The sequence below is a fragment of the Neoarius graeffei genome, chromosome 11 (genome assembly GCF_027579695.1).
Source record: "Neoarius graeffei isolate fNeoGra1 chromosome 11, fNeoGra1.pri, whole genome shotgun sequence".
Taxonomy (NCBI): domain Eukaryota; kingdom Metazoa; phylum Chordata; class Actinopteri; order Siluriformes; family Ariidae; genus Neoarius; species Neoarius graeffei.
The window spans coordinates 4,861,194-4,885,971 of NC_083579.1; the positions used below are offsets into that span (position 1 = coordinate 4,861,194).

The 24,778-nt window shown below is 42.8% G+C and overlaps 1 protein-coding gene across 3 annotated transcripts in view; it reads right to left on the reverse strand.

Moving 5' to 3' along the window:
* Positions 1-22,092, reverse strand: part of sgms1a (sphingomyelin synthase 1a) — a 31,215-nt gene extending 9,123 nt beyond the window's left edge. Inside the window, exons 1-2 of one of the 3 annotated variants that reach the window (XM_060933293.1) lie at positions 21,676-22,092; positions 1,211-1,998 (exon numbers count right to left, since the gene is read on the reverse strand). In XM_060933293.1, the coding sequence (XP_060789276.1) occupies positions 1,211-1,809 (599 nt within the window). In that variant the 5' untranslated portion in view covers positions 1,810-1,998; positions 21,676-22,092. Of the gene's footprint in view, positions 1-1,210; positions 1,999-4,410; positions 5,238-11,865; positions 12,128-21,675 lie in introns of those variants that run through there. The other 2 variants (XM_060933295.1, XM_060933294.1) reach the window with 2 other exon arrangements.
* Between the last annotated feature and the right edge of the window lie 2,686 nt (positions 22,093-24,778).

The following is a 24,778-nucleotide window of genomic DNA, read 5'->3' on the forward strand; positions in this document are numbered from 1 at the left end:
CCGCCTCACTTTAATCATCTTCGCTGGATTTGAAAATAATTACCAGTTAGTAATTTGTCGTGCGTGTTCTATCTGCTAAAGATCTGCTAATTCTTCTTTGCATTGATTTTTCGTCTATCTTATTTTTGATTCTACTTCCGGTTAGAGCGCCCCTAGCGGTGGAAGAAAAATCCACAGAATAGCCGCACCTTTGTATAAGCCGCATGGTTCAAAACTCAAAACCTAGGAAAAAAGTAGCGGCTTATAGTCCAGAAAATATGGTAATGATGTCTTTGTGACCTTAATGAACTCCAGTTGTTGTTGTAGCGAGTCGGATTGTTATTTACACGCCTCACAAACTTCAACAACAGTCATATTCGTATGTTGTCATTTTTACACACAATGAGTACGAACTGTTGTGAACTGATTAATTTTCCGAGCTAATCTAACGGTACATTCCTCAAGGACAGTTTGCTCGCTAGCAGCCGCTCACTGCACTGCAACCGCACTTGCTAATTGACACGGTAGCCGATCTTGCTTGCTGTTTTCGTGACCACGCCCCCAGAGCAGATATTCATGAGCGAATTTTGTGTGGTTTCGCCCAGTGGAAACCTACAGGAACCCTTTGTGTACCGCGCACAGAGCGTGACTTATGTTTTTTCCCCTTCAATCAGAAATATTGGTAGGGACCCGTCCAGACCCAATTCTACACCTATGGTCTGTACAACGGAGCAACTTGTTGTCTTTTCCCCATTCAGTGGATCCCCTGGCTGGATAACTGTTGCATGCTGGGAAGCCCCGCCTCTGACAGAGAGCTGCGCGAGCCGACAGAAAACAGTGCAATGTTTTATTCAGTCAGTGGGTCAAGCTAATACTCTGGCGACTTCCCTTTGTAGATGTACAGCGCGTAAATGGCAAAATCGCAGTAAAAAAAAAAAAAAAAAAAAAATTACAGTTCATTTTCATTTACCGTACGATAAGTCAGTATATCGAATATTGCGACAGGCCTAGACATCACACGCTGATCTGTGCTTTAAATGGTTTGCATTATGGTATGTTACAATGGCTTTTTTTTTTAAATGGTATGACGGAGCTGCGCTTTAACAGTTTTGCGTTATGGTATGACTTTATGGCGGTTTGCATGACGGTACGATGTTTGTGTTATGGTTTGTCATCGCACGCTGATCTGTGCTTCAGCGGTTCGTGTTACAGTATGACGTCACACACTGACCTGTGTTTGAGGTGGATCCACTGTATGAACCAGATGGCGACAAGGAGCATGCCGTTGATTTCGCAGATAGAAAACGCCCACTGCACACGGTCAAACAGATCAAAGAACTTATCCGGCAGGGGCGGAGACTCTTCTTTGGCTGGCACTCTTTCATGCACGATGGAAATCACAACCGACGTCGTGATGAAGCAGCACAACGCATACCCAAAGGCCACGCCTGTTTTGTACCACTCTGTCGGAAACGCTGTGCGCTCGTTCTCGGGTGGAAGAGGAATATGGATCTGAATCGCATCTGCTCGGAACCCATTCTTTGGTGTCCCGTTGTGAATCTTCCCGTTTGTGACGTGCCCGTTGACATAACAATTGTTGCCATGGTTACCCATGTGGTTGGCGAAGCGCAGTGACTCCAGGCGCTCCAAAAGACGCCTCCCGTTGTCTCCAGAGACCAGACGCAATGGTGGGTTCTGAAAATCCAACTCGGAAAGTTGCAGAAGAGCCGCACCGTCTACATTCCTGAGAGCGTCGGAATATTCCGGCATGCCCTCCTCGGCCAGCCAGTCAGATACCTCTGCTGCTGACCAGCACCCCACCTCCTTCATGGCCGAGTCAGAGAAGGGGCGGGGTCAGTGGGACATCACAGTACCAAGCTAAACGATCTGGGAATCATGATGTCGCCGAGACATTGTGGGACATCTGAAGTGTGGTTTTTAGGCTGGTTCACTTTTCACCCCTCCTGCCCCTTCACATATAAACATGGAACAGTCCAGAAATCTTCAGAGACGATTCCTCTGGGGGGGAAAAAACAAAAAACACACACACACAACTGATCAATTAATTAAACCAAAGTGACCGTGGTGTTACTGAGCTTCAGCAAAATGAATAAAGATGTTTACAAGGAAAAAAAAACAGAAAAGAATAAAAGTCTTGTTTTAAAAGTCAGTGTCCAGTGTGACGTCCCTCACGACTCCAACCATCAGAGATCAATCTCAGACTTTTTTCCACAGAACAAAACACAGTATTAGCTGTTTACAGCATCTCGGCACGCACATGCCAGTGTGTGTGTGTGTGTGTGTGAGAATGGTCATGTGACCTGCGTTTCGAGGTGTGTTAGTGCGGATGGAGATTATTTCTGATACGGAGATAAAAACACTCATCTGGATGGAGATCGTTTTCATTTTAAACTTAAAGCCTGTTAGCATGGATGGAGCCTTAGCCTAGTTAGCAGGCTCCGCCTTAAAGTGTTCATGAAAGAAAGAGGCTGTAGAAATAAATTTAGACTACGTTCAGACTGCACCCTGAAACGACCCATATCCGATTTTTTTGCCCATATGCGACCTGTATCCGATTTGTTATTGACACTCTGAATGACACAGATCCGATTTTTTCACATGCGACCCAGGCCGCTTGGATATGTGGTCCTAAATCCGATGCATATCCGATATTTTCACATGCGACTGCAGTCTGACCGGACAGGTCGCATTCGTGCGACCTACACGTCATCAACAAGAGACAAACGTCACTATTCTGCGTTGGCTAATCCCGCCTCTTTGGTGGAAAACAACAACATTTGTACAGTTTTCAGAATTTAAATAGACTTTTATAGAATTGATCAAGCTAATGGTGGATTTGGTAGGGACCTGGATGTTGATCTGTTAGCCTGATTAAATAAAACAGTTTCTATAACTGATTTATAACTTAAACCATCCTGTACCACATCGCCAGGTCTCGCCTCATCTCCATCGCAAACTGCACTGGTGTTTCTGCACCTTGAGCCAGCGCTGAGAGAAGTTGCAGAATTCAGCTGGCTATAAACAATCTAAATAAATATTTATAAAAATGTAGAAAAAGTTTATTAATATGACGAAATAAATATGTGCAAATTATTAAGCCTGAATTAAGAGTTTGGTAATACAGCGGCCGCATCCCAAATGACTGCCTACTGAAGCTCGAGTGCACTATATAGAGTTTAAAAATCCATTACTTCCTAGTAACATGTAGTGCACTTATATAGAAATTAGAGAGACATTTAGGAGTCAACCCTCGTTACCAGGCTACACGTTTTCATTTCAGTTCAGAAACAAACACACACACGAGACCTCACACTTTAACACTAACCAGATAATTAAACAAGCAAACAAACAAAAAAAGAAAATCATTAAACTTGAAGAGTGCGCTTTTTTTTTGTTTACGTATTAGGTAGACATGCTTATTACGTGTCAATTTGCACATGCGGGACACTTTTGGGTCGTTTTCCGTTCATATTGGAGATCGCATACAAGTCTCATATAATTGGTAATGTGAACGGCCTAACAAAAAAATCGGATTTCACAACAAATCGGATATGGGTCGTTTCAGGTTGCAGTCTGAACGCAGTGTAAGTCAGATGTTCATACAATTAGAAACTAATAAATCCTCCTTTCTGCACCGCTCTCTCTCTCTCTCTCTCTCTCACACAAGCAGGAAGTCAGAGTTTTTACTCCTTTTAAATGCAGCGTTTAAACAAAATCTGATGTTTATTAATTTCATCAGTCTGTATGAATATTTATTTATTGTATTGGTACTGATCTAGTACTGTTATCATCCTACAATACCAGGTACCGTATCGAACTAACCCTCGTTTGTGTGCGCACGCAAGATAACAGCTGGGCGGCGAGAGAAGCATCAAGGCCATTCAACAAAGCAACTCAACAGCACGAGTCTCTCACACACAGCAACATGACAAATGACACCTTTTTTTTGTTGTTCTTAGAAGTATCTATTAAAAATTAAACAAACCTTTATTTGTGGGCGTGTCCTAAATTGTGATGTCAGAGCTGATGTCACATGAATAAGTCACAAAAATAGTAATGTAGTTCTTACTGACTTTAGCGATGTCACCTGTAGCGTAGCGAATAAACAGCTCCAGAGTAAAGCTGACTGGTTGATTAATTAAAACTATTTAAAATGCTCCATCAGTAAATTAAATAAAAAAAATAAACTCAGCTGAATCAGGGATCAGAAGAAAATACTGTGTTCTGCTCTAATATTTAACAAGATTGATGTAGTGGGCTGCGTTAATGGTTTAAAAAAAAAAAGACTGGGAGAGACCGGCTTCATAAAGTGACAGAATGTGAGAGAGACAGATTATCATTTGCCATGTCAGCTGTGTTAAGAGACCTTTAACCATGAAGCTACGTGAGCGAGCAAATACAAACACGCACAGAGATAAGAGAAATAAAGATATCACAGCGCTGAGGTCGGTGTGTGCAGGTAAACAGATCACACTGAACAGTCAGGGCCGTCTCCGGGTCAGGTGAAGGTTCCTCCAGAACGAGTCGCTGCATGCAGGATGCTGTTCAGCCAGAACAGTAGATCACCTGCCTGATATTGGGTCGGTTCCCACAGCTGTGACCTTCAAGGCTCCATATGCCGTCTGACCGTGTGCTCTAATCTCTGCCATCAAGACGTTTAACAGTACGTACTACGAGTCCTGCAAGTTGTGGGTGGAGCCTCCATGGCTCAGACTCATTTGTCCAGAACATCCTATACCTGTTTGATCAGATAGGGATCTGGGGAATTTGGAGGCGGAGTCTACACCTCGAGCTCGGTCACATTCCTGAACAGTTTCTGCAGTGTGTCAGGCAGCATGGTCCCGCTGAACCGGGATCGGGGGGGGTTAGGGTCAGTGATACGGGTCAAAGTAACAGCCACATGAACACCAGGACCCGAGGGTTCCCAGCAGGACACGGTCCAGAGCATCACAGAGAGAGAGAGAGAGGCTTCATAAAGGGACAGAGTGAGACAGCAAGAGAGAAACGGAGAGAGAGATACCGTAGAAAAGCAGAGAGAAAAAAAACGAGAGAGAAAGGCTTCAAAAAGGTGACAGAAAACATGAGAGAAAAGCAGAAAGAGACTTCATAAAGGTGATAGAGAGAGAGAAAAGCAGAGGAAGAAAGAGAGAGAGATTGCCCAGAGCATCACAGTGACACTGCCTTCTTCCCCAGGTAAGTTATGGACATGCACCTGGCCGTCCACACGACGGGAAAGAAAACGTCATTCATCAGATCAGATCACAGTTTAGAGACGCTCAGACCCACAATTTGTCAAAGTCACTTAGGCTACGTTCACACTGCAGGCTGAAGTGACTCAAATCCGATCTTTTCGCCCATATGTGACCTGTATCCGATCTTTTATTGACAATATGAACGACACAGATCCGATTTTTTCAAATCCGACCCAGGCCGTTTGGATATGTGGTCCTAATTCCGATTCCTATCCGCTCTTTTCATATGCGACTTCAGTCTGAACCACCAGGTCGCATTCATCCGACTTACACGTCATCAACAAGCCACAAACGTCACTATTCTGCGCTGAAGTAGGCGGTGGGTCTCTCAAAAAAGTTACAACAACATGGCACATAATCACGGGCGCAGATAGAGGGTGGGACTCGTCCCACCCAGATTTAAATTCACTTCGTTCGGTCCCCCCCACTTATAGGGAGGAAAAAACGTCTATGCTGTCTTTCTTTGCATAAGGCAAACCTCACGGAAAAATCAAAAGACTAATTACCATTCGGTTTATTGAGGTGCACAGCAGTGTATACATAGTTGCAACAACTCACATAAAACAAAACAAAGACTGATATTCGGTTGGTTGAGCTGCGCAGACTGCACAGGTTGCGAGCTCGAGCTTGGTTGCTATGGTTACTAACAACAAGTTTGACAGGCATATTGGGGTTGGTTTGCTTTGCTGGCAGCTTTGTCCCCCCCCAGTTTTTTGTCCCCCCCAGTTCAAAAAACGTATCTGTGCCCCTGCGCATGACATCAATGCGAGGGACGCTTCGGGCTGTGAAGGTTCTGAATCTTCTCAATGGAAGGACGCAGAGGTTAGGGAGCTGATTTCCATTTGGGGGGATACAGCTATTCAAGCTAGATTGGATGGGTCATACCGCAACCGGGCGGTTTTACTTCCGTAAACACTGGCCATGCTCACTGCGTGTGACGTCGTCATATCCTGCAATGCGCATGCGGAACACTTTTAGGTCGCTTTTCGTTCATACTGAGGATCACATACAAGTCGCATATATTTGTTAATGTGAACGACCTCACAAAAAAATCGGAATTGAGCATTAAGCCTTGCAGTGTGAACGTAGCGTTACACTCGCCCATTTTTCCTGTTTCCAACACATCAACTTCAAGAACTGACTGTTCTCCTGCTGCCTAATAAACCACACCCCTTTCCAGGTACCATGGTAACAAGGTAAATCACCATTACTCGCTTCACCTGTCACTGGTTTTAATGTTATCGCTGATGAACATTCAGTACTTGCCTGAGAGAACTTTCATCTCATCTCATCTCATACACACAGGGTACGAGAATGATCTGAATTGTTCCAGAGTCTAGAATTTTCAATTCCATTCAGTTCTACAGTTTGTAGCTTTGGATCGCATGAAGAACGGTGAGAACCAACATCATTTCTCGCAGTAATTAAATAAACGAACTTTATTACAGCGATTAAACAAACAGAATTAAACACAGAGACTTTATTTGTGCGTCTGTCATTGTGTCCTAAACAAAGCTGACTGATAAACCTGCTACACCTTCCATTCAGGTCAGCTAATATTTACACACACACACACACACACATTAAGTTAAACACACAAAGAACCAGACAAATAGAAAATGTAAACACACCCTAATGTTCAATTATTAATCCACATACTGTACCTGGGGGAAAACACCATGTGTGAGAGAGAACAGTGTCCCTTCCAAACTCATCTCTCTGGTTTTTATTGGATTTTATAGTTCAGATCATATGACCTTGTGATCACACTTAAAAACATCTCACATCTGCACGACACGCTGCCGTTTATAAAGTGCACTATTTAGCATCCAGATCACAAAGCATATGACCCATAATGCACTGCAGTCACAGATTATATATTAATAAAATTATATACCGTGCCCTCCATAATTATTGGCACCCCCGGTAAAGATGAGCAAAAAGGACCAGGGGAAAAAAAAAATCCACCTTTTGGCAAAGTCGCTTCATCTTACGCTGAAAAAAAAAAAAAGACAAAAATCCAACCTTTAACTGAAAAATTTCTCCAGAGGAAAACAAATCCCTCATCAAGAAATAATGATCAGTATTTCTGAGTTGATTGGAGTGTGTAGGAACTTTCAAGCTGTAATCCATGACTTCCTGATTAACTGGGGACCAAATATGAGGCGACACAGAGACCAAATTCCCTCAACATCAACATGGGGATGATAAGAGACACACAAACCCAATGAGGGAGAAGTGTGTTGACCTTAAGTCAAGGAATGGGTATAAAAATAAATAAAGCAGCTCCTCGCCTGAATATGTCCATTTCCTATGTCCTGTTAGGGCGATAATAAAAAAAAAAAGTGGCCATCAACTGGAACTGTTAGGGCCTCTGCATGCTCTTGCGACAAGGCTTGAAATCGCAGATAGCTTTTCGCAGACAGTTGTAATTTATCGTTGAGCGGGGAGTAATAGGCGTGCGCGATGTTATTCACTGCCACAACGCAAGGGGGCGCGAAGTCGCGAAATCGCTAGGAGTAGTTGGTGGGTGTGGTTAGTGGAGTGTTTATCCTCCGGTTACTTATAATGACTAGAACTGGAGTCGTATAGATGTACGTACTTCCTCACTTCCTCGATCAACCGCTCTTCGTGCTGCTCCATCTTCGCTCGTGTTTTTAAAAATGGCGGTCGTGAAAACAAAACAAACCGGGAAAGTAGGGAAGCGGAAGTGCGTGTACAGCGGATGTAGAGTGGACCAATCAGAGCCCTCTTGTCTGCGACGCTGTCTGCGAGGCTTCTGCGGTGGTCACAATTTTTGGGAGGTGCGCACAGAGCGTCTGCAAAGGTGGGGGGGCTACGCAGACGCCATCTGCGAGGACTGGGTTGTCAGCATAAATTGGCCTTTAGACCCTCGCCTGGAAGAGGAGCAGAGTTTATTTTACCCCACGTACAGTGAGGAGGGTAAGAGAGGCAAAAAACCTCCCCCAAGGATCACTGTTGGTGAATTACAAGAAAAAGTAAAATCTTGGGGTTTCCAAATCTCCAAAACCCCCATCAGACTCCACTTCCAAATAATCTGTTGGCTTGGAGCATTCCAGGAAAAAAAAAAAAGCCTTTTCTGTCAGTTAACCACAAACATAAGCACCGGAAGTTTGTGAAACGTTACAACAACTTTGACTGGAGCTGTGTTCTCTGGTCTGATGGAACAAAAATGTCTTTCCCAATAAACACTCACTGTGGGTTTGGAGTAAAAAGAAGGACAGCTATAACGAAAAGAACCCGATCCCAACTGTAAAATATGGTGAGGTTCTGTGATGTTTTGGGGCTGTTTTTCCTCCAAAGACCCTGGAAACCTTGTTCAGGTCCACGGAATCATGGACTCCATGAAACACCAGGACATTTTAAATCAGAATCTGGCTGCTTCTGAGAGGAAACTAAAACCAGATCGTCATTGGATCTTCCAGCAGGACAATGATCTGATGTCCAAATCAACACTAAACAGACCCTCCAGGATTTCACGATTTGCAACTTCAACGTACATTCAACCAATCCCCGCGAATTCAGGGCGGTGTTGCAATTATATCCAATCACTGCAACTTTCCCGCAAATTTGACCAATCGTTGGCGTCGTCTTGAGGTGACGTCGACAAGCTACCTTCCGCCTTACTTCCAGTGTTGCCAGATTGGGCGGTTTCCTGCTCAATTGGGCCTTTTCAAGTGCATTTTGGTGGGTTTTGAACATATTTTGGGCTGGAAAATGTCAGCAGTATCTGGCAACACTGCATGTGCGAGTCAGTGTCTATATAGGCTTAAATTCTGTTACTGAAAGTGTGTTATGTTTACAGTGAAGGACTGTGTGCACTTTACATTATTTTTTTTTTACTTAATACAAAAAATTAATGGATGCCAACATTTTTGCCAAAATGGTATTTTATTTTCCATTGTTTAGGCAGCTTCAGCATCATACTGTGAGATTTTGTTCAGATTGTTTTTTTTTCTTCAAATTGTTTTTTTTCTTCTATGAAGCCTGAGCCATTTATTTTATTAGTTTATAATTATTGTTTAATTTAGTCTTCAGGAGAGACTGCCTGCACACAGTACTAGTATTAATAGTTTTTTTTTTCTTACATGAAAGCTGAGGCATTTATATTATATTTTAAGGTAACTTCATGTTGTGCTGTGAGGTTCTCTGCACTTTAACTTTTGAACCAACAGGTGCATTTGGATAAGTAAAGCCTATTTTTCTGCATTTTTGTAGTCCTGGTAATCTTTTATATTGGTAAAGTTGTTTATAGGACCATTTCTCAGTGTCTTTGTTTTTTTTAATCAATAGTTTTTCAGTAATAACTTAATATTTAACATATCACTCAATTTTAATCACAAAAAGAGAAAATCACAACAATTTCTCGCAACTTTCACTTCCTCCTGCAATGTAATTGCAACAAAAACCTACAAAACACCGCAACTTTCATCACAATTTTTTGGAAAAACCCCGCAACATCGGACATTTTAGCCCGCAACAATCACAAAAAAGGCCCGCGAAATCCTGGGGGGACTGACTAAAATGGTTAACACAGAATCAACCTTCTGCCCTGAACCCCAATGAAAACCTGCAGGCGGAGCTGAAGAGGAGAGAGAGAGAGAGAGAGAGAGAGAGAGAGAGAGAGCGCACAAGAGAGGGTCGAGGACCCTGGATGATGTGGAGAGATTGTGTAAAGAGGAATGGGCTCAATGCCCTGCTCTGGATCTCCAACCTTATAAAAATGTTACAGGAGAGACTCTGTGCTGTTTTACTCGCAAATGGAGGGTGTATAAAGTATTAAACGTGGGGGGTCAATAATAATGGAACATGGTTTTTTGTTGTTGTTGAAAATAATTATTGCTTGATGAGGGATTTGTTTTTCAATTAAAGGTTGGATTTTTCTCATTTTTTCAGCGCGAGATGAAGCGACTTCACCAAAAGGTGGATTTTTTTTTCATTTACCTTGATGGCACTTTACACACTATTGGCGTTATCTTAACCAGCTTCCTGAGGTCGTCACCTAGACCCGCATTCATTTCCAATGTAATTCCAAGCATTAATGTTATATTCACTCTCACAACTTCTAAAACCAATACAATTAATCCCATTATACTTATAAAAGTAATTATTTAGGTACTCCTTAATGTAAGGAAAGTGATTTTTTATTTTTCTACATGGATTTGGAATTACTACACTAATTTCTAGACATGGGTCTAAAAAGACCCGCATTCATTTATAATGGAAATGTAAGTTGTTGTTGTTTTTTTCCAGTTACAACTTCCACAATTATTATATTTTAAATAGGAAATGGATTAAAATGTCATAAATTAGGTAGTTTTCTATGTACAACACTATTATTTATTTTATATATTATAAACAAGCACAGACAAATAATTGATCTATTATTGCAGACATAGATCTAAAGTGACTCACATTAGGAACTAAAATATATTTGCAACTGTTTCCAGTCAGGAACACAAATACTGCGGACCACTGTTGATCACTGTTGACCTGTTGATTGTGAAGAATCAGAACTTCAAAACTCCAAAATGACATGCCAGAGGTCATACAGTACTACAATAAAACCAAAGGAGGCGTGGATCTCATGGACCAAATGGTCCAAACATACACATCAAAGCGGCGAACAAGGAGGTGGCCTATGGTGCTCTGGCAAAATGTGGTCGATGTTGCTGCTCTGAATGCATTCACTGTTTTTACAGCACATCACCCTGATTATATGGGTGGTGTGCCAAATGCCCGGCGCCTCTTCATCAAGGAATTGGCTCAAGAGCTAATCATGCCTCACATGAGGAGGCGACTGGAGACCAGTCTCCATCTGCAGAAGCATGTCATTCAGGCAATGGAGATGTGTGGCTTACAGAGGCAGTTCATCCAGCCACAGGAGCCAAACCGTGTCTTGCAGAGTAAGAGAAAGAGGTGCAGCCTGTGTCCCTATGCGCGAGACAAAAAAAAGTGTCTCACTCATGCTCCCGATGTGCACGGCCTGTGTGCAAAGAACACAAATTCACTCAGGTGATTTGTGAAATGTGCAAGAACTGAGAAAGCTGTAACAATGTAGGTCAATACTGACCTTTTCCCATGATTATATGCAGTTTTACTTAGTGTATTTACATACCAGGTCCGTTTTATAGTGGTTCACTGACATTATCAACTTACTGTTTAGTATTCATATTTTACAATCTCAGTCACAGTCATTTTACTGTTTTACATGTTTTATGTAAAACATTCAGAATTCATTCAGAATTCATTCAGAATTATAGAATCAGAATTATATTCATTCAGAATTATTTCTGAATATGTCATTCAGAAAATAAGTTCTTGTTACAGTAAGTCTTTGAATAAACTCTTTTCATGCAATGCTCCGAATCAATGTATTGTTTTATACTTTTAAATAATTTAAATATCATAAGTCAGATATGAAATAATTGTAATTTTGAATGATTTAGAAGTCCCAGACAGGGACCATTTGGCCTTTTTACCTAGAAAACCCACAAGAGGGCCAATTGGCCCCAAGTCCTCCCTGTAGACATTCATTTTGTTATGGAAATGTGGCTGTTAGTTACCTTACAGCTTAGAAATGAAATCTTACAATGCCTGTTGAATGTTGAATCTCTGCATCTTCGTTCCTTGGAGAGGAGCTTCTTTCACCACAAAATTCTTGAGGGAACTGAAGCGATAGTCCATGTGCACTGAGTTATTTATCCATCAAACAATTGTCTGGTTGCAGTCACATGAGTCGTTATGGTCACATGGGACATTCACATGTTCACATTTTAGAATAGAATGTGTTTTTATTCCTCATTCTCACATTCACACAGAAGTAGCCAACATGGCTTCACCACTGAAGTGTGAAGTGTGTGAAATGTGACCTCCTCACCCCACACACTGCCACTAACAGCCTCATTACCATAACAAAATGAGTGATTAGTGTATTGGGGAAAAGCGGTCGGGCCAAATGGCCCCTATGTGGGTCTTCTAGGTAGACAGAAAAATGCTGGGACTGCTATACATTTTTGCCAAAGAAAATACTGCAAAGAACTGATCCTTGAACAGTATTACATAGAAAATGAAAGCGGGTCTTTTTAGATCCATGTGTCTAAATAATACATAATTATGTAAAATGTCTTCTACTTCAAAGAGTAACCATAAAGTATGAAAATTAAGTATTGGTGCTGGGAATAAATACTCCATAAATCATAAAAAGATGCATTATTGCATGAGGAATCAAGATCATTTTACAATATAGCTAAGAAAAACTAAGCCTTTGGTGAAATTGCATAGAAAATGAATACGGGTCTTTTTAGACCCATGTTATGCATTAAAGGGGTATTAACAAAAAAGGTATTTTTACGTAAAATGCAATGATGCCAAAAATGAAATGAAGCTTTCTAAGGCTTACTGTTTGATTCTGAAATCAAACAGTAAATAATAAGTAAATAGCCCAAATCCATCAAGAACCGAACAACTAAGTCAAGAGAAACAACATCCGTCATTACATTAAAGGGATAGTTCGGGATTTTTGACATGAATCTGTATGGCATCCCCATCAATAGTGTCGTGCAAACACACTGACTTACCCCTGACAGCATCCTGTGAGTCCAGTTCTTGTCCAGTTTTGGTCCAGACGAAAGTAGTCCGGCAAGTTTGTTGGGGTCACGAAAGTAAAACGTTTTTCGTCTCAAAACAGTACGTGTTCAAAAGAGTGATATATTTGCATCACAAAACCGTTGTCAAATAAAAAGTCAGACCTCGAAATCGCTTGGCACTATTTTCTCTCCCTCGGTATCACTGCGCTCTGCCGCCAGGTGACAGCCACGGCTGTTTCATTCATTGTTTACTAGTGATGGGAATTTCGGCTCTTTTGGCTCTTCTTACTATAAGGAGCCGGCTCTTTCGGCTCCTGAGATTTTATTTTTGATTTAAAGGAATACGCCACCCCCAGGTGAAATTGAGTCAGTCCCTGCAGTCCCTAGAGTTGGATGAGTGAGCCAAAGCGTTTTGTAGCCGACCCAGCCATTGTCCTGATCTATAAACGCCCCGGTTAGCTTAGCTTAGTCGCTGTAATCCGGCGTGTCCAGCTAGCATTGTTGTTGCAAAAGTGAATTAAATAACTCAAGATTGTTTATAATTATTTCTCATGACTTGTACAGTCACATCGAGTACACATATCAATGCAAATTAACACGAAGGGATTTACTAGACCAATTTATATCTGGAACTATTTTCAGCCACAGCACAGGCAAAGCACCGCTGCAGGCGCAAAGACACCGCGCAGCGCCTGAAAACGGGTGCGCAGCGCCTGAAAACCCGTTTTCAGGCGCTGCGCGGTGTCTTTGCGCCTTCCTTTTCCTACCTATTCCTTTAATTGCTGCAATTAACTAGTTAATTCTGATTCTATTTCTCCTCTGTTATAATCTGTCCTGCTTTTGAAAAGATCCTCTCTGGGGGGACAGATGCTGCCACTATACACACCCTCCGTGCCATCACGTGTGTAAGCCGTGGATAGAGTGCAGCCTTGGTCTCCCACCAGCTTAGTGGGTCTGCGTTTCGCTGTCACCTGGCGGCAGTGCGCAGTGATAAGAAGGGAGAGAAAATAGTGCCAAGCGATTTCGAGGTCTGACTTTTTATTTGGCAACGGTTTTGTGATGCAAATATATCACTCTTTTGAACACATACTGTTTTGAGACGAAAAACGTTTTACTTTCGTGACCCCAACAAACTTGCCGGACTACTTTCGTCTGGACCAAAACTGGACAAGAACTGGACTCACAGGATGCTGTCGGGGTAAGTCAGTGTTTGCACGACACTATTGATGGGGATGCCATACAGATTCATGTCAAAAATCCCGAACTATCCCTTTAAGACATGAAATGGTTGGACTCATTACAGGCAGCGATGAGTCTGCCTACAGGCAAGAAGTCCTGTGCCTGTCCGAGTGGTGCTCTGCAAACAACCTCATCCTCAATGCCACAAAAACAAAAGAACTGATCAGGAAACACAACTTAAACCATCAGCCTCTCCTCATTAATAATGTGTGTGTGGAAACAGTGAACTCATTCAAACTTCTGGGCATCCACATCACAGACAACACAGCATGGTCACTAAACACACAGGCAACTGTAAAGAAAGCTCAACAATGTCTTCACTTCCTGAGAGTACTCAGGAAAAACGATCTGTCTCAGAAGCTGTTGGTGTCTTTCTACAGGTCGACAATAGAAAGCATCCTGACACACTGCATCTCTGTGTGGTTCGCGGGGTGCTCTGCTGCCGATAAGAAAGCTCTGGAGAGAATCATCGGCTGCCCCCTTCCCTCTCTGTCAGACACCGCACACTCCCGTATTCTCTCCAGAGCACAACTATCACCAAGGACAATTCTCACCCAGGTCGCCATCTGTTTGAACTGTTGCCCTCTGGCAGGCGTTATAGGTCCATCAAATCCAGAACCACTAGATTCATAAACAGTTTCTTCCCATATATGCCATAACATACCTAAACAAACAGAAATGACAACTGCCTAAGCCACACTTTCACTTATGAACGCTTCACGTTGCACTTTTTATTCTTGATTGCATTCTGTATAGATGTTTTTCATTGTTTTAGTGTTCTATTTTTGTTCTTACTATTTACTGATGGTATTGAGTACCGAGTTGGAGTAGCAGCATAATTTCGTTGTACTTGACGTATAATGACAATGAAGGCATTGAATTGAATTGACTTAATTCATAAAAATAATGAATCGAATTAGACAGAAGGCGTGTCCAAACTCTTCACTGTGTGTGTGTGTGTGTGTGTGTGTGTGAGAGACAGAGATAAACCTGAAATGATCACAAACACAAAGCAGTGAAATGCTGTCACGTTTCTGTTTATTTTCAGTTCTGTTTCTTTGTTCCCTTAAACATTCCAAATGAACACTTCCTTCATGTTTTTAAGGTCATTTCCTGTAATCCAAGTTTGATTCTCTAAGACTAGCCACTTCCTCATAAGATTTAAATTTCACTCCCTGAGATATTTAAAACTACACAAAATACAACACACACACACACACACACACACACACACACACACACACACACACACACGTCACTCGTTATTATTAATGAGAAAGAACAACACTTCCAAAGAATGTCAAATAAATATGATACTAAATTTAATATGACAATATCTCTACTGATAAAACATAGTATAATATCTTCTGATTTAATTATTTATTTTTAAATTATTTATTGATTTACTTTCATAAATGTTCAGGAAGTTTGTGTTATTTATTAGTTTCTTTAATGAATACATAACCATGATTGGTTGGTTGGTTTGCTTAAACGTACAGCCACAGCCGTGATTGACAAACAAATGAATAAATACAGTAAATTAACGGGTAAGTAAATAAACAACACAACGTGGCAAACTATGCCTTGTAGCCCCCCTGAAAAAACAAAACATAATGAGAGCTCAAGTTACAGGAACACAAATGAGTGGAAATTTTTTAATAGATCTCTGTTTTCTGCTCGACTCCTCCTCTTCTTCCTGCTGTAAATGATGTCCCACTTTAAGGGAAGAGTGTGTGTGTGTGTGTGTGTGTGTGTGTGAGAGAGACTCTAAATATAGCCCCAGTCTGCAGATTCGACATTAATCTCTCACTACGATCAATATTCAATACACAGCCCTCTGCGCGTGTGTGTAAAGATGAATGTGAGCGTTTCGCATCTTCCTTCTGTCAGTACACTCGTAATATACAGCCACACTCATAATCAACAAATGACAACAGAAATTATTGTTAGAATTCTGATGATTTATTTTTTTTAATGAATAAATCAGCAAGTGTTTTTTTTCATGAGTCAGTTTGTTCCTGTGAATTTAATACATTATTTAGTATGAGTGTGTATGTAATATTTATGACGAGAAACAAATAAATAATCTACTCCTGAAGTTGTTACACCATATAGTTTGTCACATTGTGTTGTTTATTTACTTACCCGTTAATTTATTTATTCGTTTGTTTGTTTGTCAATCACGGCTGTGGCTGTACATTTAGGCAAACCAACCAACCAATCATGGTTATGTATTCATTAAAGAAACTAATAAATAACACAAACTTCCTGAACATTTATGAAAGTAAATCAATAAATAATTTAAAAACAAATAATTAAATCAGAAGATATTATACTATGTTTTATCAGTAGAGATATTGTCATATTAAATTTAGTATCATATTTATTTGACATTCTTTGGAAGTGGTGTTCTTCCTCATTAATAATAATAATAATAATAATAAGAGTGAAGCGTGTGTGTGTGTTGTATTTTGTGTAGTTTTAAATGTCTCTGAGTGAAATTTAAATCCTATGCAGAAGTGGATAGTCTTAGAGAATCAAACTTTGATTACAGAATCAAACTTCGAATGTTTAAGGCAACAAAGAAACAGAACTGAAAATAAACAGAAAAGTTACAGTATTTCACTGCTTTGTTTGTGTGATCATTTCAGGTTTATCTCTCTCTCACACACACACACACACAGTGAAGAGTTTGGACACGCCTTCTGTCTACAACCCCGATTCCAAAAAAGTTGGGACAAAGTACAAATTGTAAATAAAAACGGAATGCAATAATTTACAAATCTCAAAAACTGGTATTGTATTCACAATAGAACATAGGCAACATATCAAATGTCGAAAGTAAGACATTTTTAAATTTCATGCCAAATATTGGCTCATTTGAAATTTCATGACAGCAACACATCTCAAAAAAGTTGGGACAGGGGCAATAAGAGGCTGGAAAAGTTAAAGGTACAAAAAAGGAACAGCTGGAGGACCAAATTGCAACTCATTAGGTCAATTGGCAATAGGTCATTAACATGACTGGGTATAAAAAGAGCATCTTGGAGTGGCAGCGGCTCTCAGAAGTAAAGATGGGAAGAGGATCACCAATCCCCCTAATTCTGCACCGACAAATAGTGGAGCAATATCAGAAAGGAGTTCGACAGTGTAAAATTGCAAAGAGTTTGAACATATCATCAGCTACAGTGCATAATATCATCAAAAGATTCAGAGAATCTGGAAGAATCTCTGTGCGTAAGGGTCAAGGCCGGAAAACCATACTGGGTGCCCGTGATCTTCGGGCCCTTAGACGGCACTGCATCACATACAGGCATGCTTCTGTATTGGAAATCACAAAATGGGCTCAGGAATATTTCCAGAGAACATTATCTGTGAACACAATTCACCGTGCCATCCGCCGTTGCCAGCTAAAACTCTATAGTTCAAAGAAGAAGCCGTATCTAAACATGATCCAGAAGCGCAGACGTCTTCTCTGGGCCAAGGCTCATTTAAAATGGACTGTGGCAAAGTGGAAAACTGTTCTGTGGTCAGACGAATCAAAATTTGAAGTTCTTTATGGAAATCAGGGACGCCGTGTCATTCGGACTAAAGAGGAGAAGGACGACCCGAGTTGTTATCAGCGCTCAGTTCAGAAGCCTGCATCTCTGATGGTATGGGGTTGCATTAGTGCGTGTGGCATGGGCAGCTTACACATCTGGAAAGACACCATCAATGCTGAAAGGTATATCCAGGTTCTAGAGCAACATATGCTCCCATCCAGACGACGTCTCTTTCAGGGAAGACCTTGCATTTTCCAACATGACAATGCCAAACCACATACTGCATCAATTACAGCATCATGGCTGCGTAGAAGAAGGGTCCGGGTACTGAACTGGCCAGCCTGCAGTCCAGATCTTTCACCCATAGAAAACATTTGGCGCATCATAAAACGGAAGATACGACAAAAAAGACCTAAGACAGTTGAGCAACTAGAATCCTACATTAGACAAGAATGGGTTAACATTCCTATCCCTAAACTTGAGCAACTTGTCTCCTCAGTCCCCAGACGTTTACAGACTGTTGTGAAGAGAAAAGGGGATGTCTCACAGTGGGAAACATGGCCTTGTCCCAACTTTTTTGAGATGTGTTGTTGTCATGAAATTTAAAATCACCTAATTTTTCTCTTTAAATGATACATTTTCTCAGTTTAAACATTTGATATGTCATCTATGTTCTATTCTGAATAAAATATGGAATTTTGAAACTTCCACATCATTGCATTCCGTTTTTATTTACAATTTGTACTTTGTCCCAACTTTTTTAGAATCGGGGTTGTAATTCGATTCATTATTTTTATGAATTAAATCACTTCATGTCTTAACGTAATGACGGATGTTGTTTCTCTTTACTTAGTTGTTCGGTTCTTGATGGATTCGGGCTATTTACTTATTATTATTATTTACTGTTTGATTTCAGACACATTAAGAAGGCAAGAAACTCCTCCACTAACGACCTTTTGACGAGGCACCTGTTAATTGAAAAGCGTTCTAGGTGACGACCTCAGGAAGCTGGTTAAGATAACGCCAATAGTGTGTAAAGTGCCATCAAGGTAAACGAAAAAAATCCACCTTTTGGTGAAGTCGCTTCATCTCGCGCTGAAAAAATGAGAAAAATCCAACCTTTAATTGAAAAACAAATCCCTCATCAAGCAATAATTATTTTCAGCATGGTGGTGTAGTGGTTAGCACGGTTGCCTCACAGCAAGAAGGTTCTGGGTTCGAGCCCAGCGGCCGGCGAGGGCCTTTCTGTGTGGAGTTTGCATGTTCTCCCCGTGTCTGCGTGGGTTTCCTCTGGGTGCTCCGGTTTCCCTCACAGTCCAGAGACATGCAGGTTAGGTTAATATAGGAGGCCTTGGGCTGAGGTGCCCTTGAGCGAGGCACTGAACTCCCAACTGCTCCCCAGGCGCTGTTAACATGGCTGCCCACTGCTCTGAGTATGTGTGTGCTCATTGCTCATGTGTGTGTTTACTGCTTCAAATGCAGAGAGGAATTTCACAAGTATGTGATGAATAAAGTTGTGCTTCCTTTCTTTCTGTGTATACACACACACCCATCCTGCTCAGTCAGCTTTATGAAGTTGTTCAGCGTCCAGAAACAGAAAGTGACCCAACCCATTCCATAAGAAGAGTTCCTCAGGTTACAATCCTGGAAAAAAAAAATGGTTCTATGTGGAACCCCGTAACTAGGGCGTTCCCTTTCAGAAAAGGTTTTTGTGGAGCCTCTTTAAAAGCTTACAACCGTCAACCATCCAGAGAACCCATTCTTTACCAAAGAAGAGGACTTTGTTCCAATTTCATTTCCACCACAGCGATGCGCCCCAGGTTTCGTTTACGGTTCTATGGCCCGTCTCTCAGGGAGACTCAACAGTTCTGCACAGAAACCTGGAACCAATGGGTTCATAACTGTAAACAGTCCTGTTTGATCACAGCCAGTAGTTTGACATGTGCAGTGTACGAGGCTACAGGATCAGAGGGGGACCGAGATCCTGTACGGCTTGTTTTTTACCACTTCAGGTAGTTAGCTATTGCTAGTCTACTGTAGTTTAGTTTAGCATGCTAGCTTTCCCAGCGTTAGGGATGTGATGGCGCACAAACCATGGCGATATTACACGGATATACTTTACAAACATCCGAATGTCATCATAAAAACAGCAACATGAAGACCAGAGCAAAATAATTCCAAAATAATTACAGTGGTGTAGTGGTTAGCACGGTCGCCTCACAGCAAGAAGGTTCTGGGTTTGAGCCCAGCAGCCAGTGAAGGCGTGGTTAGGTTAATATGGGACGGCCTTAGGCTGAGGTGCACTTGAGCAAGGCACCGAACTCCCAACTGCTCCCCGGGTGCTGTTAGCATGGACTGCTCTGTGTGTGTTCACTGTTTCAGATGGGTTAAATGCAGAGAGGAATTTCACAAGCATGTGATGAATAAAAGTCATGCTTTCTTTCTTTCCATATTAAATAGGAAATAATATAAAATAAGTGGCGGCACGGTGGTGTAGTGGTTAGCGCTGTCACCTCACAGCAAGAAGGTCCGGGTTCGAGCCCTGTGGCCGGCGAGGGCCTTTCTGTGCGGAGTTTGCATGTTCTCCCCGTGGGTTTCCTCTGGGTGCTCCGGTTTCCCCCACAGTCCAAAGACATGCAGGTTAGGTTAACTGGTGACTCTAAATTGACCATAGTTGTGAATGTGAGTGTGAATGGTTGTCTGTGTCTATTGGCCCTTTTCCACTACCCTTTTTCAGCTCGCTTCAGCCCGACACGGCTCGCGTTTCGACTATCTCAAAACAGCACGACTCAGCTCGCTTCAGCCCTGCTTAGCCCCCAAAACTCGCACCGTTTTGGAGTAGGGCTGAAGCGAGCCAAACCGAGCTGAGTGAGGCTGGGGGCGTGAGCAGACACTCCCCTGTGCACTGATTGGTGAGGAGGAGTGTCCTCACATGCCCACACACGCCCCGCGAGCACACTGGGATCTGTAAACACCGTAAACCCGGAAGAAGAATAATTACGAATTACGAGAATTTCTGAATCCTTATGCGCCTCGCCTCATCTATACGCTCTTGCCAGTATCTGTTGGCGTTGTCGGTGACAACAAGCCACAGCACCAAGACCAGCAACACTAACGACTCCATGTCCTCCATGTTTATTGTTTACTATCCGGGTCGTGAGACTACCGCTTAAAAGATCACTGATGTCACTGTTTGCGCCGCTTAACGACATCACGTGACGTCCACCCACTTTCGCTAACTCCACCCAATGTGTCCACCCACTTCCAGCCAGCACGGTTCAGCGCGGTGGTAGTCGAAATGCAACTCCAACACCCCCACTCAGCTCGACTCAGCACGGCACGGCTCAGCCCGACTCAGCCGCGTTTGTAGTGGAAAAGCGGCATATGTGTCAGCCCTGTGATGACCTGGCGACTTGTCCAGGGTGAACCCCGCCTTTCGCCCGTAGTCAGCTGGGATAGGCTCCAGCTTGCCTGCGACCCTGTAGAACAGGATAAAGCGGCTACAGATAACGAGACGAGATTTAGACCTTTTAGTAACAGTTTAATAAATAACGTGTGTGTGAATCATCATGTAGGCAGGTAAAATAAACATCTGGCTGCACCCGTGTCCATGAAACTCGTGGTGCACAGCTTTACGTGACTCATCACTATGTCAGAGTCTAAGGAGTGAGTTGTGACGTCATAACATCCTGCCATGCGTGTGTATGAGAGATAAAGTCCACACACACGCCTGAAGTGTTATGCATATCCATGGGACCAGGGTCAGAATAATGGAAAAATAAAAAAAAAGTTTTAAAAAAAAACCACACACACACACTTTTGGAGCCTGTTAGTTTGGCCAGATCCTGAAGAATGTTTAATAATACTAATAATAAACAAACAAACAAACAAAAGAGCGTGTGGAAAATCAGGCCAGAGGGATTACCCTGGGATTATGGTGTCCTGAGGTCGACACCAATCCGAAACTCAACACTTCACAGCAAAAATAACGCTATTAATATTAAATAAATAAAATACAGAGCAGTGGCTCACCGTTATGACGTCACCACCGACTTGTAGCTCCGGGTATAATAACACACAGTGGCGCATAAACACAACCCCCCGGTCTGCGGCTCCAAAACCAGCTTCACCCCCGCACTGGGACTCGAACCCCTTCCATTCCGCCAGGTGCGATAGAATCCTGTAGTGTGTGTGTGTTTTCCCCGCGGTGTGTGCACTGATCCCTCCACCACCACCAAACCTCAAACTGGACGTTAGAGAAGGAGAAGTGGGTGTGGCCACGGCGCCGTTGCGTGCTGCGTCACCGCTGGTCCCGGAAGTAAATCCCTGGACGCGGTTCCTTGGACTGGGATCGGTTGTGCTCGGCTGGTTCGGTAGCGCCTCAGCTTTACAAACAATTTCAGCCTGTTTACATTCACTTTTTAAAACCCTTAAACACGACAATCACACTCAGGGCCGCGTTAACCCTTACTGAGGCCCTGGGCAGACACACCCCCGAGGCCCCGCCCCCGCCTGTTGTCAACTGCGCTCAGCAAATTCACCCCCTCAGACGTGCCTGTCTAACTAGACACAGAAACTTAAATAATGACAGCGGCACAATTAGAAATACTATTGAACGATAAAACTTTATATCCATCAACACCTATTTAATCGAGAAAAAGCAATGGTGAAATAGGCAACTGCATGGTGAAAAACTCCATCAGACATCACGGTTAACAAGTCTGGTTAACTAAAGTTTAGCCTCAGCAAGCCTTTGAATGAGTGAGTCAATGAACAACATGTCAAGAACATAACCGAGGCCTACAACAGTTTCTGTAGTATTCAGAACAAGAACATTCATTTGGTATATAACCCTTCGTTTTCATTTTGGAATCCAGGCGACTTTTAACTTGTGAAAACAAAGAGCGATAACATCTCATCTTATTATCTGTAGCCGCTTTATCCTTCAACAGGGTCGCAGGCAAGCTGGAGCCTATCCCAGCTGACTACAGGCGAAAGGCGGGGTACACCCTGGACAAGTCGCCAGGTCATCACAGGGCTGACACTTATGGCCCTTTTCCACTACCCTTTTTCAGCTCGCTTCAGCTCACTTCAGCCCGACACGGCTCACGTTTCGACTATCTAAAAACAGCACGACTCAGCTCGCTTCAGCCCTGCTTAGCACCCAAAACTCGCACCGTTTTGGAGTGGGGCTGAAGCGAGCCAAAGCGAGCTGAGTGAGGCGAGGGGTGTGAGGAGACACTCCCCTGTGCACTGATTGGTGAGGAGGAGTATCCTCACACGCCCCGCGAGCACGCTGGGATCTGTAAACACTATAAACCCGGAAGAAGAAGAATTACGAATTACGAGAATTTCTGAAGCCTTATGCGCCTCGCCTCATCTATACGCTCTTGCCAGTATCTGTTGGCGTTGTCGGTGACAACAAGCCACAGCACCAAGGCCAGCAACATTAACAACTCCATGTCCTCCATGTTTATTGTTTACTCTCCGGGTTGTGAGACTACCGCTTAAAAGATCACTGATGTCACTGTTTGTGCCACCTAACGACATCACCTGACGTCCACCCACTTTCGCTAACTCCACCCAATGTGTCCACCCACTTCCAGCCAGCACGGTTCAGCGCGGTTGTAGTCGAAATGCAACTCCAACAGCCCCGCTCAGCTCGACTCAGCCCAACTCAGTCGCGTTTGTAGTGGAAAAGCGGCAATAGACACAGACAACCATTCACACTCACATTCACACCTACGGTCAATTTAGAGTCACCAGTTAACCTAACCTGCATGTCTTTGGACTGTGGGGGAAACCGGAGCACCCAGAGGAAACCCACGCGGACACGGGGAGAACATGCAAACTCCACACAGAAAGGCCCTCGCTGGCCACGGGGCTCGAACCCGGACCTTCTTGCTGTGAGGCGACAGCGCTAACCACTACACCACCGTGCTGCCAGAGTGATAACAAAGAAAGAAAAATATCTTGCTTCTCAGAAATAAATCTCAAAATGTTAGGCTGTGTGAAACATTTCATCCTTTCACACACATAATGTCCCAAACAGCAGTGGCACACAGCTTTGCGCATTCAGTTTGACAGCCATGGGTCAACTTACAAGGGCACTTTCCTACTTTTCTGGAAAGCGAAGTCATTAATTAAATCATTGAACTCAAGCTGGCGTAGCGTGTGAAGACATGGTGGACAGTGATCATATTGACAATGACAGGTGATTTATGCGACGGGACAAGGTGGGCTTCCTTACGGGTGGCGAAATGCATCAAAAATGTTATCAATATGATCAAAACTTCTGAAAATATCGTTTCATATTTTCCAATCTGGGGTGGCACGGTGGTGTAGTGGTTAGCGCTGTCGCCTCACAGCAAGAAGGTCCGGGTTCGAGCCCCGTGGCCGGCGAGGGCCTTTCTGTGCAGAGTTTGCATGTTCTCCCCGTGTCCGCGTGGGTTTCCTCCGGGTGCTCCGGTTTCCCCCACAGTCCAAAGACATGCAGGTTAGGTTAACTGGTGACTCTAAATTGAGCGTAGGTGTGAATGTGAGTGTGAATGGTTGTCTGTGTCTATGTGTCAGCCCTGTGATGACCTGGCGACTTGTCCAGGGTGTACCCCGCCTTTCGCCCGTAGTCAGCTGGGATAGGCTCCAGCTTGCCTGTGACCCTGTAGAACAGGATAAAGTGGCTACAGATAATGAGATGAGATGAGATTTTCCAATCTGGCTACCTCCGAGGCCCCCTAGTGGCCGAGGCCCTGGGCAGCTGCCCATGAAGCCCATTAGGATAACGCGTCCTTGATCACAATTCAATCAAGCCGAGTGTATCTGCACAGCGCTTTTAACAATCAACACTGTCGCAAAGCAGCTTTACAGAATTTGAATGACTTAATTTCCGTCCCTAGGAAATTATATGTATAAATGCACATAAAAATGTACTTTAAAATGCCTTTCCTTATTACGCAGAATGTCCTGCACATTTCAAATTTAAGATATATAATTGTAAGGATTAATAAAAACTACCTAAAACACTGAAAAATAGAATGTGTTACCCGTCCCCGCACTCTGACTTTATACTTAACTATGAAATATTATGATTAAAATCTTTCAGAAACAGTATTTCTTTTGCACTGTTGTGTGACTC